Here is a 16,763-nt window from a genome sequence, read left to right as displayed (position 1 = left end):
CCTCACACCCATCTCTAAATTAGGGCAAAATAACTCTTCCCAAATTTAGCTAACTAAATTTAGCTGTAGTGAACTGCCCACCGAGGCAACTGTTTCTTTATCCGTTTTTTTTTTTTTTTTTTTGCAATGATGCAACTGTGAAATAATTACTATGTTATTAGACCCCACTGAGAGGCTTATCAATCTTAATTGGAGTTTAACCTAAAGCGAATGCGTTAATTATCATATATATTGATATTATATATTTTTGTGTACCTTTCAAGTATATTATACAGTAATAAATGATTAAAACACTGCAACAAAACCCTACACAATTACAAGATTTTTTTTTACTACACGATTGCTCCCACACAAAATGTTAAATTTCTAGCCCAATTATTTCAACTCTCTCATTCAAACAATGACAAAATGGTCTCCTTGCCTTGCAAGTTTTGCAGGTCTATAATGCCAATGGGCTGCTATTCAAAACAGGACCCAAACAATTAAAAACCTAACCCTCTGAACATGCCCTTTAGATGAAAAAACTATCTTTGCAAACACAGGGACGAATTACCTTTAACTCCTCTTCCAACGATGTTAAGCATTGGAATTATTTTAAGGCCATTTACTCCAGTGAGAAAAACTGATACAAGCATAGAGTAAGACTAGACTTCTCTCCTAAAGGAACACAAAGAGATCAATGCTCCTTTTTTTCCCAGCTGCAAAGGCTACGCGGGTAAAACCACCTCAAAAGTGAGAAAACAAACACTGAGGAAAGATTTTCATTACGACTAAAAGAAATACGTTTGTAACTTGACTTCTCTTATACATACATTTGCAGTACATAAAGATGCAATCACAGGAAATTTCTGTTTAAAAGAATCTAAGTCCCAAACTAAGGGCAAGACAGGCCAGGGAACTTCTGGATTGTACTTGTGCCACTTCCTTCCATTCACATTGTTACACACATCCACTTACATTTACTTTCTGTACTCAAAAAGGAGTCTGAATTGAATTTCTACAAGTTTTGTTAACACTGACTTTAAGTTCCAAAGATCAACGTGCCGAAATTAAACTCCACTATATCGGAAATAATGTACAATAAAAATAAAAGCGACTCACGACCATTACCCTTAACTGAACAAAAAAAAAACAAAACAAAAAACAAACAAACAAAAATCCATGTTTAAGGCAACATGTGTTTGTGTGTACTGAACAATGTTAAGTTTCCTGCACCGCAAGCCCCTCATACATGATTTGTATAACTGATATCAATTACCATGGGTCCTATATGGCCTCCTTTGTCTCCCTCATAAGTAGGCTTAATAACAAAGAGCCGAGAAAATGTTCCAGCACTCTTATGACATGGGACACTACCTGGCTGATATGTCATCATGTTTTAATACGTACACGTATGCCTGTATACAAACTTTACAAGGCAGTATTTATTTCTTGACATCTTGACACATTTTGATCAAATTTCATGAACTGTAATCCTCTTCTATCTTTGTGATCCTGTACTTCTCCCTCAAAATGCTGGTTCTCTTTTGTTCTGTAGAATTTTTCGATCCAACTGATAAAATTATGTACATTTGGTGACATTCAGCAATAAGATCTTATGCAAGTTACAACAAAAAACTTCATATACATGTACTGTAATCAGCCAGGACACTGTCCTTGTTAGAGAATGAATACCACACACAAACATGGACAATACAGAACCTAAATCAAAGGCAATTGTCCATTACAGATCTCATCTGGCATTTTTTCATTACTTACTTTGGTTTGACCATTATTCATTCTTAAGTTTTCAACTTTTTTTTTACACAATATTTTATGTATGAAAAGAGCCATCTAGAATAACAGAAGGTGACAGAAGTTCTAACAAAAATCCTCATCACAGGTTTGTGATCATTGACAAACCATCTTCTAGGTGTCGCAGTTTAAGCCACTGTAGTTGTATTGAAGTGTAGCGTACGAGCTGTTGGTCGGTAGCTGGCCAAGAACTGATTTGCTTGCTGTGTAAGCAACTGTTGATCAGGTGTTTTGCCACATGCTACTTGTTCCCATGCTGTGTCAAGCTGCTAAGATAAACAAAAACGGGAATATAGTATTCTCATTTCTATACATGTACAATTGCAGTAACTACAAACAGGCTGTAACAGGCAAACTAATAATGGAATAGGAAAGAACGGTGTTTGTAATGATTTGTTCTCGGTCGCATGCTTTGAGAACAAAAACAGCAATAATAATATTACCTTTGGTGTTGATTTCTGAGGAGTCTCTTGAAATCGTAATAAGCGCATAGGATGCCCTTTTCTTCGGTGTCGCTGAAATGAAAAGATGCCATGGTTAAATATTAAGTAAGGTTAGAATTTAGAATTAAGAATTTTTTAAATTGTACTTTATTATAGTTATAGGATTTTTAAATTGCACATATCTTTATTTACCAGGGCAACTTTGGATACCAGCCTCCTTGCTGAATTGGCTACCCTGGTACAATAGTTACGTTACTTACTAAGGTTGTAAACTGACAAGATTTGAGATTTGTATTGGGGAACTAAGGTAGTTAAGTCCACACATGAGCCAAGTGGCTCATCAGGCCAGAGCTGATCCCTGTTTCTTAGCACGAAGCCACTAGGAGCATTTCTACTGCCCCCCTGGATGGGATGCTAGTCCATCACAGAGTTACCCCCAGCATAAAATTCGCTGGTACCCATTTATACACCTGGGTGGAGAGAGGCACTGTGAGAGTAAAATGTTTTGCCAAGACCGCAACGCATGTCCCCGGCCAGGGCTTGAACCCAGACCGCTCAATCTGGAGGCCAGCGCACCACCCACAAATTACAAAAACAAAAAAAACTTTCAAAACCAGAAACAAACAAAATGAAACAAAATCTACCAATCACACCCCACCGATGTGATATTTTAAAACCACTGCAGTTCAAGTAAACATCTGTTTCCTGAGAGGTTCACTAAGATAAGTGATGGTAGGGAAACAAGGAACCATTGATTGAGCAGGGCTTTCATTAGAAGCCGGCTACCGCCGGAGCTCCGGCAGCTGCGAGTCATCGAGTACTTGGCCATGTTTGTCAACAAATAATTCAAAAATATAACTCTTAAAATGTTTACAGCCTACCCATTTTTCAGTTCAAATAAATCTGATAAAATAAAGTGCACACTTGCCTTGAGAATTTTAGAATAAAGCATATATCAACACGATTTCTGTACCGCGACGGATCGCAACTGATTGAGAAACGCTCAGCCATTTTCAGCGGTATCTTAATGAAATTTAGCCTCGCTCCCAAACTATTACCATGTGGTTGGTTGAACAAAGATGGCGGCCAAGCGCAGCCTCGAACAGACTGAAGTGTTTTCATTCTTTACAAAGAAACCAGGAACTGGAACAGGTATTTTGAATAAATTTTGACTTTGCAATTATTTTCTCATAAACTGTTATGAGAAAATTCTCCATTGGACAGACATTTCTTTATTATTTGGAAAATGTAGAAAAGCCAACAGTAGCCTCTTTTCAGCTAACTACTGGAAATCTTAAGTTTTGTTCTTCATTGTACTTTGCCGATTCTTTGTATACCTGAGCGTGTGCAATGCTGTTTCACTAACTTTCATTTAGAAGACAAGTAGTTCGTTATCGGGTCATTTGAGTTTCTTTTTATTATTACAATCTACTTTCCGTTCCCCCAGAAACTAGTCAGCTGAACTACTTTTCACTAATGAAGTTTTATTAGTTTTCTCGGAGGTTAGCCAGCTGAAATGCTTTTCACTAATGGAGTTTTTAATGCTTTCTATTCATAGGATAATTTTTTCTTGCTGTCGGTAACACCAATTCAGAATTTCAAATTTAAGTATCTCACTTTTAATTTCCTAAGTTTGTTCTATCTTAATCTCAGCCTGTGTGATTTTAATCCTAGCACTCTATTTTTAATTTTGGAAGCCTCGTGGTGTTGATTAGAATTCGCTTCCTTAATTAAGTACTTTCCGCTCGTATTGTATACTTGAAGTTACATTAGCATATTGTAAACACTTGACGTGTAAAGGATGATATATAAGCAAGTACGTTTGTAAAGCTTTTTTGATTACATCGATTACATCGATTACATCGGCTACATCCTTACGATTTTACAGCGGCTACTCCGCCGAGTATGTCAGTTTCACCCGCGACGTTAGAGTGCAGAATAAACTACTGTTGGACCAAGTTATGTCTCTTCCTTGACGTCCGTAGTGAAGACCATTGAAGTAGATCCTCGTGTACCAGGAAATCGTGACGAATTTCCGTTCCCGCAGCCAAGCAGTGCTCTCCAGAGTTAGATTCCCCCAGTTGTCAGTTCAAGTGTCCGTTCAGTCCAAAATTTACAGTGTTGCAGGAAAAACTTATCGTCACAGTAGCTTACCGAGGAAACCTATCGTCACAAAACCCATTGTGTTGTTTTTCGCTTAGTTAAGAATATTAATTGCAGAAAACAAAGCCACACATTCCAATGATTCAGATGAAACTTCGCCAGTCAACCCAACTGAAAGTATACCTGAAGTCACAGATCATGCCTCGTCATCTCCGCAATCTTCCGAAACTCCTGAGCCAGACAAAGGGCCATTAGCCGAAGAAATGAAATACTTTATTCACTCATCATTTGGAAATTCAGTCGACAAACCTGTACACTGTCACAGTTTTTACACATGTCAAGGGAGCAGATGCCATTCTGTCACTCAAACTGAAATGAATCGATTACGAGCAACATGGATCCTTGACAAAAAACTCTCTTTCTGCAAAAAGACTGGTGTGAACCGGCTAGTTTATGTAGAAGGTAGGGGAATGTTTTGTCTTTTGTGTAGAAAACATGATGCAACGAATCTTCAAAACAAGAGCAAAAAGTTTAACACTGAACCTGCTGTCCGCTTTAAACGCGAGTCCGTGGAAGAACACTCAACTTCACAACAAAATAAAGCTGCCGTGAGTGCAGAACTTTTAAGTCGGGTTTCTGTCTTCCAGAAAGAGTTTGAAGAAAGAGAAAAATCAAAGGAAGATGTATATTTCAATGCATTCTTGGCTCTTTACTGGATAGCGAAAGAAGAAATCGCGAACACAAAGTTTACCAGTCTTTTGGAAGTTGTAGAGAAAATGGAATTATCAAATATGAACTTCTTTGAGCATCGCTCAGGAGGATCAGTGATAGAAATGTTTATTTTGATGGGGGAGATGGTAAAATCTGAGGTTGTGAAGAAGGCACAGCAAGTCAGCTTCATGGGTCTCTTGATCGATGAAGTAATGGATATTGCCCAGAGAGAGCAGCTTGTGTCATTCATCAGATATGTTGACCAAGATACCTATGAAGTGAAAACAGATTTCCTTGCTGTGAATGACATTTCAGAGATCTCAACTTCTGCCAATGCTCAAACCATCAAGTCAGTTGTTGTGAAACAGCTGTCAGATTGTGACCTAGATATCAATAAATTATCAGGTTTGTCAACTGATGGCGCATCTGTAATGATGGGAAAGGAAAATGGTGTTGCTGCTAAGCTTAAGAGAGAAGCTAAGATGTTATTGAATGTTCATTGCATCTGCCATAGATTGGCCCTTGCATGTGAGGATGCAAATGACCACATTTCATATATCAAGACTGTTGAAAAGGTTTTGATTCAACTATGGTCTTTCTTCCACAACTCGGGAAAGTGCACAGCAGCATACACCAAAGCAGTTATTGCTTCAGCAGAGTTACAGATTTCACATTCTGTAAAGAAAAGGGTTGTAAAGTGCGTTAAGAAGGCCACCTGAACAAGATGGCTGTCTACAGAAAGCACTGTAGATGGTATTTTTCTTAACTTTGTGCCTTTGATCCAAACTTTGCAAATCTACAGCAATGATAGTGATCCTGTTGCAATAAACTTGATCACTCAAATCAAGTCGAAGAAATTCCTTGGAGCAGTGTATTTACTTCATGAAGTCCTGCCAATTCTGAGCCATCTCAGCCAGCCTTTCAGAAAGGAAACATATCCTTTGCTGTCATAGCACCTGCTGTAGAATTTATTTTAGAGGAACTGAAAAGCGTGGCCGAAAAACAATCACCCCTGGAATGTTTGAGAAGAGATCTTGCCGAAGACGGCCGACTGCACTACAGTGGATTGACTCCTCTAACAGCACATGATGAGACACTTCTCAGAAACCTGACTTCAAAGTATATCCATGCTCTGCAAGACAATATTGCTTCCCGTTTTAAGGATAGCCTTCCCATCTTGAGTGCTTTCAAAATCTTTGATCCAGTTGCAGCGCCACCCAAGTCTGATCAGAGCTTTAGTGAGTATGGAGACAAAGAGATCAAGATCCTTGCAGAATATCTGTATCAGCTGGAAACTGGAGAATCAAAGGTCCAGGAGACAGAGGAATTGATTTGTGAGTGGCGGAAGTTCAAGTACAGCATCTTAAAACTCAAGAGTGAAATGCCAGCAGATGTCGTTAAGCCACCAAAGAACAAGGAACTGGCATCCCAAACACCTACAGATTGGCTTTTACATCACATGCTTTCCAATCAATCGACTTACAGTCATTTTGTGCCAGAGCTTCTTCGTCTTGCTGAAGTGTACATGTCTCTGCCAGTAAGCAACGCCTGGCCGGAGCGAGGGACATCAGCAGTCAAACGACTGAAAACAAGGCTGAGAAGCTCTCTGAAAGGTGATATGTTGGAATCACTAATGCACATTACAATCAATGGGCCAGAAGTACAGGAGTGTGAAAGCCTGGTCAAGAAAGCAGTGAAAAAGTGGCATAAAGTGAAAGCTCATAGAAAAATTGCTAAATCAATCTCAGCAAGTGCCACTTCCAGTAACTGCCCAACAGTTTCTAATGCTGCTGTCCAAGTTGATATGCTGCCACCGCTGGCACTAGATGTTCCAGAACAAGTGAATGCCATGGGAGATGGGATTGGAGTTGAAGATTTGGAGAAAGAAGTTAATTCAGTAATCTCACTCTGACTATGACTCAGACTTTGAGTCAGATTCAGACTGAACAGTTGCAGGTGTCATTTTATTTTCAAAACGGTCAACAAAGCTAGAATTAGAACTGTCAGTAGAAACAGTACAGAAATTGTCAAAGTATAAATTACTACTAAACTAGTGGCCAGTGTAATCATCAAAATTCTTTAAGGAGGAAGAAGTTTGTGAAGATTTTGATGAAGAAATTAGCTATACTTTCAGTTGAATGACAGCATCTTCTCACAGCATTACGACCACACTTGCTGATCATGATGTTTGGTGTAAATTGGTGTAAATTGTTCTCAAGTGCGACTTCATTTTTTTGAAGTAAACCTTTTTCATTGCCTTTGACCTTTTCACTTTTGTCTGTAAAAATTAAAAATATATATTTCTTTTAATGGTAAATATTCATCATTAACTTTACTTTCTTATGCCAAGAACACTGGAAATCGCATTTCCGAGCTTCTAAATTTAAAATTTTTCTGGGGGGGCATGCCCCCACACCCCCCTAGAAACGGTGGCCTTTGGCCACCTAAATAGTCACAGCCGTCTACTATTATATGGGCAGACACCTACTTCAAATCTTATTGAAAGCCCTGATTGAGTAGACTTGGTGTGTTAATGAAGGGTGCAGTAATTTTTAGTTCCTACTCTGGCTAAACTAATATTTATATATCATCATAAGTTGTACTCATTTCCAACATAAATGTTGCTGCAATTCTAAGAAAGTGTTCCCTGCATGCAGACATCCCTCACGTGTAGGAGACTTCTGCATCCACTTCAGCAGGGTTTTCATTAAGGGCTGGGCAGTGGGCAAATTGACCAGCTGTGGGGATGACCATCTAGAGAAAAGGTTTTCTTATAAAGAAGTTCTGTTTAAAAAGTTTTTCCCGCCTGTGAAAACCATTTACCCTCCTGCTGAAAACGTTAATGAAACCCCTGCTTTAGGCTACGAATCTGATGCCACATCAAGACAATAAACATTAGTTTATCACACTGTTACTTCCCAACACTTGTTGCCTCACATTGCATTGAATTTGTAACAAGGAACTAGATGCTTATCATTTCTTTTGAACGATGTATGGCATTTTAAGCGTTACTTAATGACATACTGAAGTCTAAAGTAAACACTTGAGAGTCACAAACCACCTAGATATCCACAACACTAGGACATAAGAAATGTTCAACGCGTGTAGTTTGTGCTGCGTTTGTTCCATTTACTACAGTTTCAGATGACACAGAACAGGGTGTGACGAAGGGGTTGTGCTGGCCAAAGATCTCTGAGGGCTTGATGAGGGATGAATCCTTGCATGATGAGGGTACAACTGATGTATGCACAACACTCAAATCCTCCTGAAAACAAGAGCATGTTTTAGAAAAATAGCTTTAAAAATATGTGCGCTGATTGGTTTTAAATCATGTATCCCTAACTCGAAAGAAACACAGAACTAGCACCAGCTATTGACGTAATGATGGCGTAAGCAAAGAGAATTTACATTTTGATGATCATAGTAAACAAGTTTTTTTTCTTTTTTTCGTCGCGGTATTTTCTAAAAGAAATAGAAAACATGTTCTCCATAATTCTCTCAAGTTATAGAAACACTCGTGAAAGTTTGGAAGAACACAAAAAAGCTGTAGAGACACTTGCTTGACGGAGCGTGTTCCCACAGTATTTCCTGTTCTCCCAAACTTCCACTCGTGTTTCCATGATTCGATAGAAACAGAGTACATGTTTTCCGGGATCAATATCAGCAGCTGGGCAAAGTCCCTTACGTAAAAAACTTACTACAATTACTTAAAAGTCCCCTATGTAACTACAACAATTTAAACTGTTACAATTACTGTCCGAACCCCCTATACAGTTCTGTTGTCCTAAAAGTTCCAACTTCAAACTTCCCTTATAATTCTTAAAATTTTTCAAGATTCTTAAATGCCTTAGAGGTTCGAACTTTAAGAGTCCTAAAAGTTCGAACTTTAAACGTCCTTAAAGTTCGAACTTTAAGAGTCCTTAAAGTTCGAATTTTAACAGTCCTTAAAGTTCGAACTTTTAGAGTCCTTAAAGTTCGAAATTTAAGAGTCCTAAAAGTTCGAACTTTTAGAGGCCTTAAAGTTCGAACTTTAACAGTCCTAAAAGTTCGAACTTTTAGAGTCCTTATCGAACTTTTAGAGTCCTTAAAGTTCGAACTTTAAGAGTCCTAAAAGTTCGAACTTTTAGAGTCCTTAAAGTTCGAACTTTAAGAGTCCTAAAAGTTCGAACTTTTAGAGTCCTTAAAGTTCGAACTTTTAGAGTCCTTAAAGTTCGAACTTTAAGAGTCCTAAAAGTTCGAACTTTTAGAGTCCTTAAAGTTCGAATTTTAACAGTCCTTAAAGTTCGAATTTTAACAGTCCTTAAAGTTCGAACTTTTAGAGTCCTTAAATAAAGTTCGAACTTTAAGAGTCCTAAAAGTTCGAAATTTAAGAGTAATAAAAGTTCGCACTTTAAGAGGACTAAAAGGACTAAACTTGTTCTATATATCAGCACCGCTAGGACTCTTCAAAGTTGTGGAAGGTATAGCAACTAAAAATGGCTCTTAAAGATATGATTCAGGCTAGTGTTCTGAAGTCAATCGGTGTAGTTGAAGATCTGACTCAGTTAAATCTGACTGGCGGGTTCAATCACAAACGTATGCTTCCTTTCTCCCTCACCTCCCCCCGGCACCACCTGTCCTCGCCCGAAATAAAAAATTGACTTCTAATAGTGGGTCATTTTGTAATTCAGGCACTCCGTTTGTGTTAAACTAAGTCAATATGGTGGTGTATCAGCAAAGCGTGTAACAGGAGGTGAAACTGTTTATTTAACTCAGCAATAAACAACATATATATCAATGATTACAAGTTTATTCTTTCGCCGATTTATACAGCAATGATTCGATGTTTTTGAAATACAGATGCAATGATTGCAATGGCCAACCTGTTAAACTATCAACTTCATACAACTTTAAAAGTTTCTTAATGCAATACTTGTAACAAAACTAAATCGACTGTCTTTAACTCCTACATGGATTCGCATTTTGGTAAAAATATTGACCCATTAATCATCTACATATCATTGATAACTAAGGTAACTAAGGTAACTAAGGTAATTGTGTAGTAATAAAGTAGTTTCAAAAAGGTCAAAAAAGATTCTTTTCATTCAGTGGTGAAATGCTAAAAGTTCTATTTGTTTTATTTTTATTTGTTCATTTATTTATTTAACCAGCATTGGCTCTAAAATTTCCATTTTGACCATTATTTGTTCCAAGCTGCGGGTTAGCAGGCGTTGGCTTATTTCCAACTGTTTCCCCTCAGCCAGTTTAGCGTTGTGTACAACGTGGATGGACTGGTTACCGTTTGCTGTTTCCATGATGAAGCTATGATAATAAAGCAGTGTTCTCAGAAAAAACGTGTTTAGTAGCAAGACATTGAGCTTAGTTTTTCTTATCAAATATGATTGTATCGTATGTAACACCCATAATGAAATGGCAGCTATACCCATAATGTATAAAATATCGAGCTCATAATTTTCAGTAGAATTCCGACTACATTTCCGTTAGAAAACGATTTCCAATAATCTTCAAGCCGCAGCAAAATCCCGCGGACTGAAATGGTTTTTGAATCTTACAGTTGTTCTCCCGGGCTCATTGTTTCAGTGGTAAAGATTTAGGTTTTAAGTCGCATAATGGTTTGGTAACTTTATTTATTAGTAGTGTTTGCAATCAATTTATCGAGTGGTAACTTAATAATTACATCTTCTTCCAAGCATTAGAAAAACCAGAAAACGTTATTATGTGGACTCCTTCCATTCACTGCACGCTTACAGAACGGCTGTTAGAAAACGTGTTCAGCCAATTGGATTGTAGCATTTGGAAGTATACTATAAGAATTCTATTAACCAATGGTGCATACCTTAAATCAAGGTGGATGGATTCGACGCCTTGAACATATTGCAGGGCAAGGAAGTCGTCTTTGGCAAACAGTCTCCATTTTCGTTCCCACTTCTCAAAGAGGGGCGAACAAATAATTTGGCTGCGCAATGGAGTGGGTAATCGCCACTTAAATACGCCAATGACTCCAGTCCCTTTACTTTTAATGTTGAGGGACATCTAAAGGAAGATGACATTGCGTTAAAGATTATTACTTTCCATTCCAAACCACTACTTATATTAAACAGTTACTCGGACATTAAATCCAAGCAGGATAAGATCAAGCTAAGAAACTGAATCCCAAGGTGATCCTCTTTCTTTTTTGGAAATCGTACCCGCGTGTTTGTTTTCTTGTAGTATTTGATGTTTGGTTGGCCTATAGCCTAGTTACGTCCCCGATATCAAGAATTCGTTGATATTTCATCTGAGAACACTTTGATATTATAATAATTAAAAAGTGCAAGTCATAAAGGGTATTGTTATTAGTCTTAATAATGTTTTAGCAGAGAAAATCAGTTACCTTTTCCAAGGATTCCCAGAGCAAGTTCGCCCGATCTTTCTCCAAAAGGGAAAAGTGGCGCACTTGGTTGTTGGCGATATGGTCATGTAATTGCCCTCTTCTTAGCGCTTGACCACATCCTTTGACTTGGCAGATCGTCATCACGGCATCGCAAGTCATGGTGTGAGAAGGTATCAGACAACTTCAGGAAAGAAACAGAAGTATGTTGCTCTATCAATTATTGGAGCTTAGAATGCTTCGAGGTAACTGTAAAACTCGTAATCGAGTACCATTTGCGCTACGCAAATTATTTTTGGCCTGCATAATATATTACGTTTTACCATTTTCTATTATTTTTTGGGTATCCTTTAAAATTAACATTCTAACGCGCGACAGTTTCAGTAACACTCCAACTAGCGCGAGACAAGACGGGGACAAAAGCGCGCGCACGAAGCGTGAGAACGAGCGCCAAGCGCGAGGTGTACTGCAGGCTATACTCCAACAAACTATATATGAGTAAAAAATTTAATAAATGACCTTTTTGACAGAAATATAATCCTGGATATAATGCTAGGAATTATCAGGAGCCGGTACCGAATGACGCGGAAAGAGCACCTTTTCGATCACATGCGTGAGCGGTAGCGAGCAAAGCGATCAGGCAGGAATGAGTCTGGTGAAGAGGCACCCAAACAGTTACTGTCTCGCCTCGCGGCTTCCTCTCTAGATTTCGCGCTGCGTAAATGCTAAAACATGGAATTATCTAAATCCACCTACAACCACCTACTGAACTGAAAAGTCCACTAGAATTTTGCTTTTTACGTAGTGTCAATGTTTCTCCATCTGGAAATTATGTTGTTATGTTGTTATTGTTAAGTTGTTTCCATGGGTGTCTCGTCTCATGTAGACTACAATGCAGTCGTGTTTTCTTTCCTGTTCGGAAGGCGCGAAGCGCCGTGACTGTAGTCCTCGCGTGTGAAGCGCGCGAGGCTCACACGGGCATGTGAGGCGAAAAAACGACTGTCGGCTTTTCATACAACGAATTCGTTCTGACCGGTGGTTCGAATGATGTCACTAAGGTGTCAAAAATTCCTTGACACCTTCACTGAATGATTCGATACTTTCGAGAGTGTCTAAACTTTGTAATTTTTAAATCTCAAGAAACAGTAAATAAACTGTCTGCATTCGCGCACCGAATCTCTGCAATTTTCATTCCAAACGTTGTCAAAACTCGTTCAATGTTATTTGCTCTTGTGCGGACAAATGACAATAATTGTTCCACTGAAGGACCTGAAGCTGCATGTGGTGAGGTGGAAGCTAAGATTATATCAACTTATTTTAAAACTGTTTTGATTCCTTTGTTGTACGCTCGCTCCGCATCCCGATTTGAGGCAATTTCAGATGGTTTAATTAAAGCCTTGCTTCGTTTTCGCAGCAGTGAAATTCACACCTTTAGCAAAGGGCCAAAGGTTATATTACGTAACCTCATCAAAATTTCTGCGTCCCGTTGACCTCATGGATAGTTCAACGATAATCTAACAGAAAGCAAAACAAAAAACAAAAAAAAACAGAAACATTTTCAAACAGGATTGAAACTCCCTGTTTGCTAATACTGATGGTTTTCTGACTTTTGTTTTACGCCCGGATTTACGCCGCGAGAGCGAAAAACAATATTCGGAAATCTGCTCCACTGGGGTGAGAGCTATGAAACAAGCGCGATTCCAGATTGCGCGAGACAGTAAGGGAAAATCATAAAACAAAATAGTAGGATAATATACCATGAAAAAAAAAATGAGCACTGTATTGCCCTTATTACACATCTTTCCCTGGAGAAAGTCATGTCATGAAATTGTTTGCGATTTGAGACCAAGTCATCAACATGTAAGTGAGAATGAAAAGTTGCAGACTGATAGCTCGTTTTAGTAAAAACAATGAAAATGATGAATTACGCTTAGTACTCAACGTACCTCTTAACCATTTCACCGCACTTTAAGGGACAAGCAATTTCCCTAAGTGCGCACTCGGAGTCCTTATGAACAGCCTGTTCTCTTCTCTGTAGCTTCTCGCCGCATTCGCAATCGATTTCCACCATAGGACACACTTGGACGTGGTTTCCCTGATCGATGCGTCTTAATGTTTCGCGACAAAGATCGCACGTAACATCTGTTGAAGTACAGCTTTCCACATGTCTCAGTGCAGCGTCCAGTGGGAACTTTTCCGAGCAGGCGCTGCATTCCCCCTCTTTTGTACTGAGCACGTTCAACGCGAAATGGTTCTTACAGAAAGTACGGACGGGCTGTCGACACAACTGACAGAGCACAGGGCCGCTCGCCTCTTGTATAATTTTTTTTACGCAGCATCCACAAAATGTGTGCCCACAGGGTGTTGCGATTTGCGCATCGATTATTGGGTTATAACTGCAATATAAATCAGAAGGGCCACATTGTGAAATCTTCAAACTGGTAGAAATGGACAAAGAAAAGAAATTATGTTACGACATTATAGCAATGGTATGTTTTCCTACCAAACATTACAAAGCAATTCCTGTGGAAGATCTTCGCTAAACCGTACATAATCGAACACTTGCTTGGATGGCGTGGTAAAGCTCATCATGGCCCATCCTGTCTCCGACAACTTGTGTGCGACTGACTTGTGTGTAGCCTGCGAAGGCTGTCTTCGGCGGAGACAAGCGACAGCCGGAAATAGGTCTACGTTTGCAGGCTAATGACGTTGCACGAGCCGATCTCGGTTCCAGTCGCCTGCGCCAAAAAATGAATCAAAATTTAAACCACGGGTCCTTTGGATGGAACGCACTAGAGAAGGGATTTATGAAATAATTTACAAGTATATTGGTGACATGTCAATGGGCCAAAAGCCCCGACAAAGACTATAGCTTCCTACAGAGATTCTCTTTGGGCTCGTCACAAATTTCTCCATCTCACTCCCTGAGAAAAAAGGAATGGGAATCAAAGAGCCCCTCCCAGGGGTTTTAGGGAACAAGAGAACTGGGACAGTTATTTTTTGGGAACAGGGGATATTTTCAAATTATTTTCAGGGAACAAGGGAACTCTTGAGTAGATTGTTGGGAACAAGGGAACACCGATCTACTTTCAATAAAATGTTCTTTTTAACTTTCCGAGCCCCTAAAATATAAAATATCTTACGTTCTTGAGTGTCAGGCGAAATTATTTTCGAGCTGATTATTGTTACGAGCTCGTGAGAATGTTTGTTTCAACATTCACGGGCGCAGTCTATGTCGCACAGCTGCATTTCAACTTCATCAGCGTAAAGGGTCTTCTATACAGTTAAGTTCTACGCTTCTTTATGGGATACTGTCATTGAACAATGTGGTCTGTGTGTCTGCACACGACGATAATGGAGGGATATACAAACTTACCTTTAACTGATCATGACAAAAGGTGGCTCGGCTGAGAAGATAGTGAGTAATGGTGGTTTACTCTGCAACAACGCACACAGTTTAACCACCTTCAATGACAACTCCTTTGAATTAAGTGACACTGGAGACTCGTATATCAAGGCTTATAAACCTACAGCAGAGCAATGTTCTGTTGTAGTTGGCAATAGAAAAGACATAAGAGATGGAAGTAAAGCCCAGTTTTCCCAGCCAATAGGCATCTGCTTTGATTATGACACTCTCAGTTTACCGTCGACACCTCAACAGGTACCCTCCGCATGACAAGCAGGGTCACTAGTTTGGAAGACTATTGGAAGCATTTGCATCTGTTTGGAGAGACATTTGGACTTCACACAAAGACTAGCACCTCGGTCATAGTGGAAATCCCCCAGGCAATCGAGAGGCTACAGCAAGTTTACTCCTTTGACAAAAATTGTGTTGATGCAGTTATGGTCCTTATTGGTACCACAGCTGTGACACAAGGCCCTCAACGAACAACTGTTTCGTCTGTTGTCATGGAAGATGAAAGAAGGATCCTGAAGTCTCTGCGTGACATCAAGGACCTGCTTAATCATTTTACTCCAAGCCTTACCACCAAATTTTGCATCAAAAGTCTTCTAACGCTTGTGCCCCTACAGCTTGAATTCGATTACAGATTAAACAGGGCAATCAAAGAACGGTTTAAGAGGCAAAGTTTTACACCATTTGCTTACTTCACAGCTCCCAAGTCCAGGTTTTCACCACCACATATTACAATGATTTACCCAAGTTATGCCCTCCAAAGGCACACAAACTATCTGAAAAGCAGGTGAAATGAGGAACTGGAGAGCAATGTATGGTCAGAGTGTCCTCCAGAAAACAGTGCGAGAAATGACAACAAAGGACAATCCAGAAACTCTGCCCATAAATTTGTATGCAGCTGACTCTCTGACTGTACAGCCCCTAGATTTCATAGTGCTGAGAGGAGCAGCAGCAGTTCCAGTGCTGCATAGGGACACAACAGAGACTTTTTACAAACTAAGGCAGATTGTCGGTGTTAATTAAAGCTGATTCCATCAATACTCGTCAATTGTTCATAATGGCTTGTCTGCAAGAGAATGTGAGTGTTGGCATGAAAAGGGTGAAAGGTAAAGTGTTTATACAAGATCCTTTCAATCCAATGCTTTTCACGGAAGATGCATAGAGATATGTCGATGTGAGCAACATTGTTTGTGCCCTAACCTGCTATAACTACCGTAAAGATGCCTTAGAGGTTGAAGAAGATGATCTTATCCTTCTCCTTGATGCGCCTCACCACACCAATGAAGTCGTCACTGTTACAGAAGGAAGGGATTTTTTTCTCAAAGGATTAGTTTAATTGAGATTCGATGGATTTAGGAAATTGAAATTTGAAGTGAATAATTTGCAGATTTACGCTGAACACTTCTATTGGCCAACCCGAGGCTCTTTTTGGGAGGATCATCTGTCCAGAGGCGATCCCCGCCCATTTTTCATTTATCTCGACAATTACCTTATAACATTAATTCAATTTCCAATATGGCGGTAATATAAAAGTAACATTTTTTGCGCTTGAGGCGTTATCATTTACCTAAGCAAATAGGCACAAAACAATATTTCGTTACACTTTAGCTCATACACCATGATAAACAAAAATTTGTATGCGTGATTAATGGAATAAATGGAATAAATGGCAATTGCCGCTGAGCAAAGTGAAAATATTCCTGAAAAAGTACACAATCATCAAATTCTTATTTTAGTATTTCTTTTCTAGTGATATAATTGTACCTGTAAATTAGCCGGTGAACTACGGCAGTGTACCGCCATAGCTATATCTTCACATTATACAGGAGTACACGTTCCTCAGATCTGCATTATAAACTAGCTTTGTATAGACCGCCGTTTCTCAGATAAGATAGCTGATTCGGGGAAATTAACTCAATTAGGGATT

General features: G+C 39.2%; 2 protein-coding genes and 1 long non-coding RNA gene across 3 annotated transcripts; 1 reads left to right on the top strand and 2 right to left on the bottom strand.

Annotated features, from left to right (window-relative positions):
• Positions 1–304: 304 nt before the first annotated feature.
• Positions 305–2,625, bottom strand: LOC149097897 (uncharacterized). The gene is made up of 2 exons (XR_016203918.1): positions 2,238–2,625; positions 305–2,060 (listed from the first exon to the last, which is right to left on the bottom strand). It is a non-coding gene; the product is annotated as an uncharacterized LOC149097897 (long non-coding RNA).
• Positions 2,626–4,603: 1,978 nt separating this feature from the next.
• LOC149097896 (zinc finger protein 862-like) lies at positions 4,604–5,770 on the top strand. The gene has a single exon (XM_089278670.1). It carries the CDS (start codon positions 4,604–4,606, stop codon positions 5,768–5,770), a length of 1,167 nt encoding a protein of 388 aa, XP_089134796.1.
• A 5,583-nt stretch (positions 5,771–11,353) lies between these two features.
• Positions 11,354–14,370, bottom strand: LOC149097895 (uncharacterized). The gene is made up of 3 exons (XM_089277985.1): positions 13,925–14,370; positions 13,368–13,817; positions 11,354–11,605 (listed from the first exon to the last, which is right to left on the bottom strand). Exons 1-3 carry the CDS (start codon positions 14,011–14,013, stop codon positions 11,404–11,406), a joined length of 741 nt encoding a protein of 246 aa, XP_089134111.1. The 5' UTR covers positions 14,014–14,370; the 3' UTR covers positions 11,354–11,403.
• Positions 14,371–16,763: the final 2,393 nt, after the last annotated feature.

This window comes from Orbicella faveolata, unplaced genomic scaffold, assembly GCF_042242905.1.
Source record: "Orbicella faveolata isolate gen_17 unplaced genomic scaffold, um_ofav_v1 contig_46, whole genome shotgun sequence".
NCBI classification, from domain to species: Eukaryota; Metazoa; Cnidaria; class Anthozoa; order Scleractinia; family Merulinidae; genus Orbicella; species Orbicella faveolata.
Note: the sequence above shows the minus strand (reverse complement) of the source record. Positions and strands in the feature narration are given on the sequence as shown.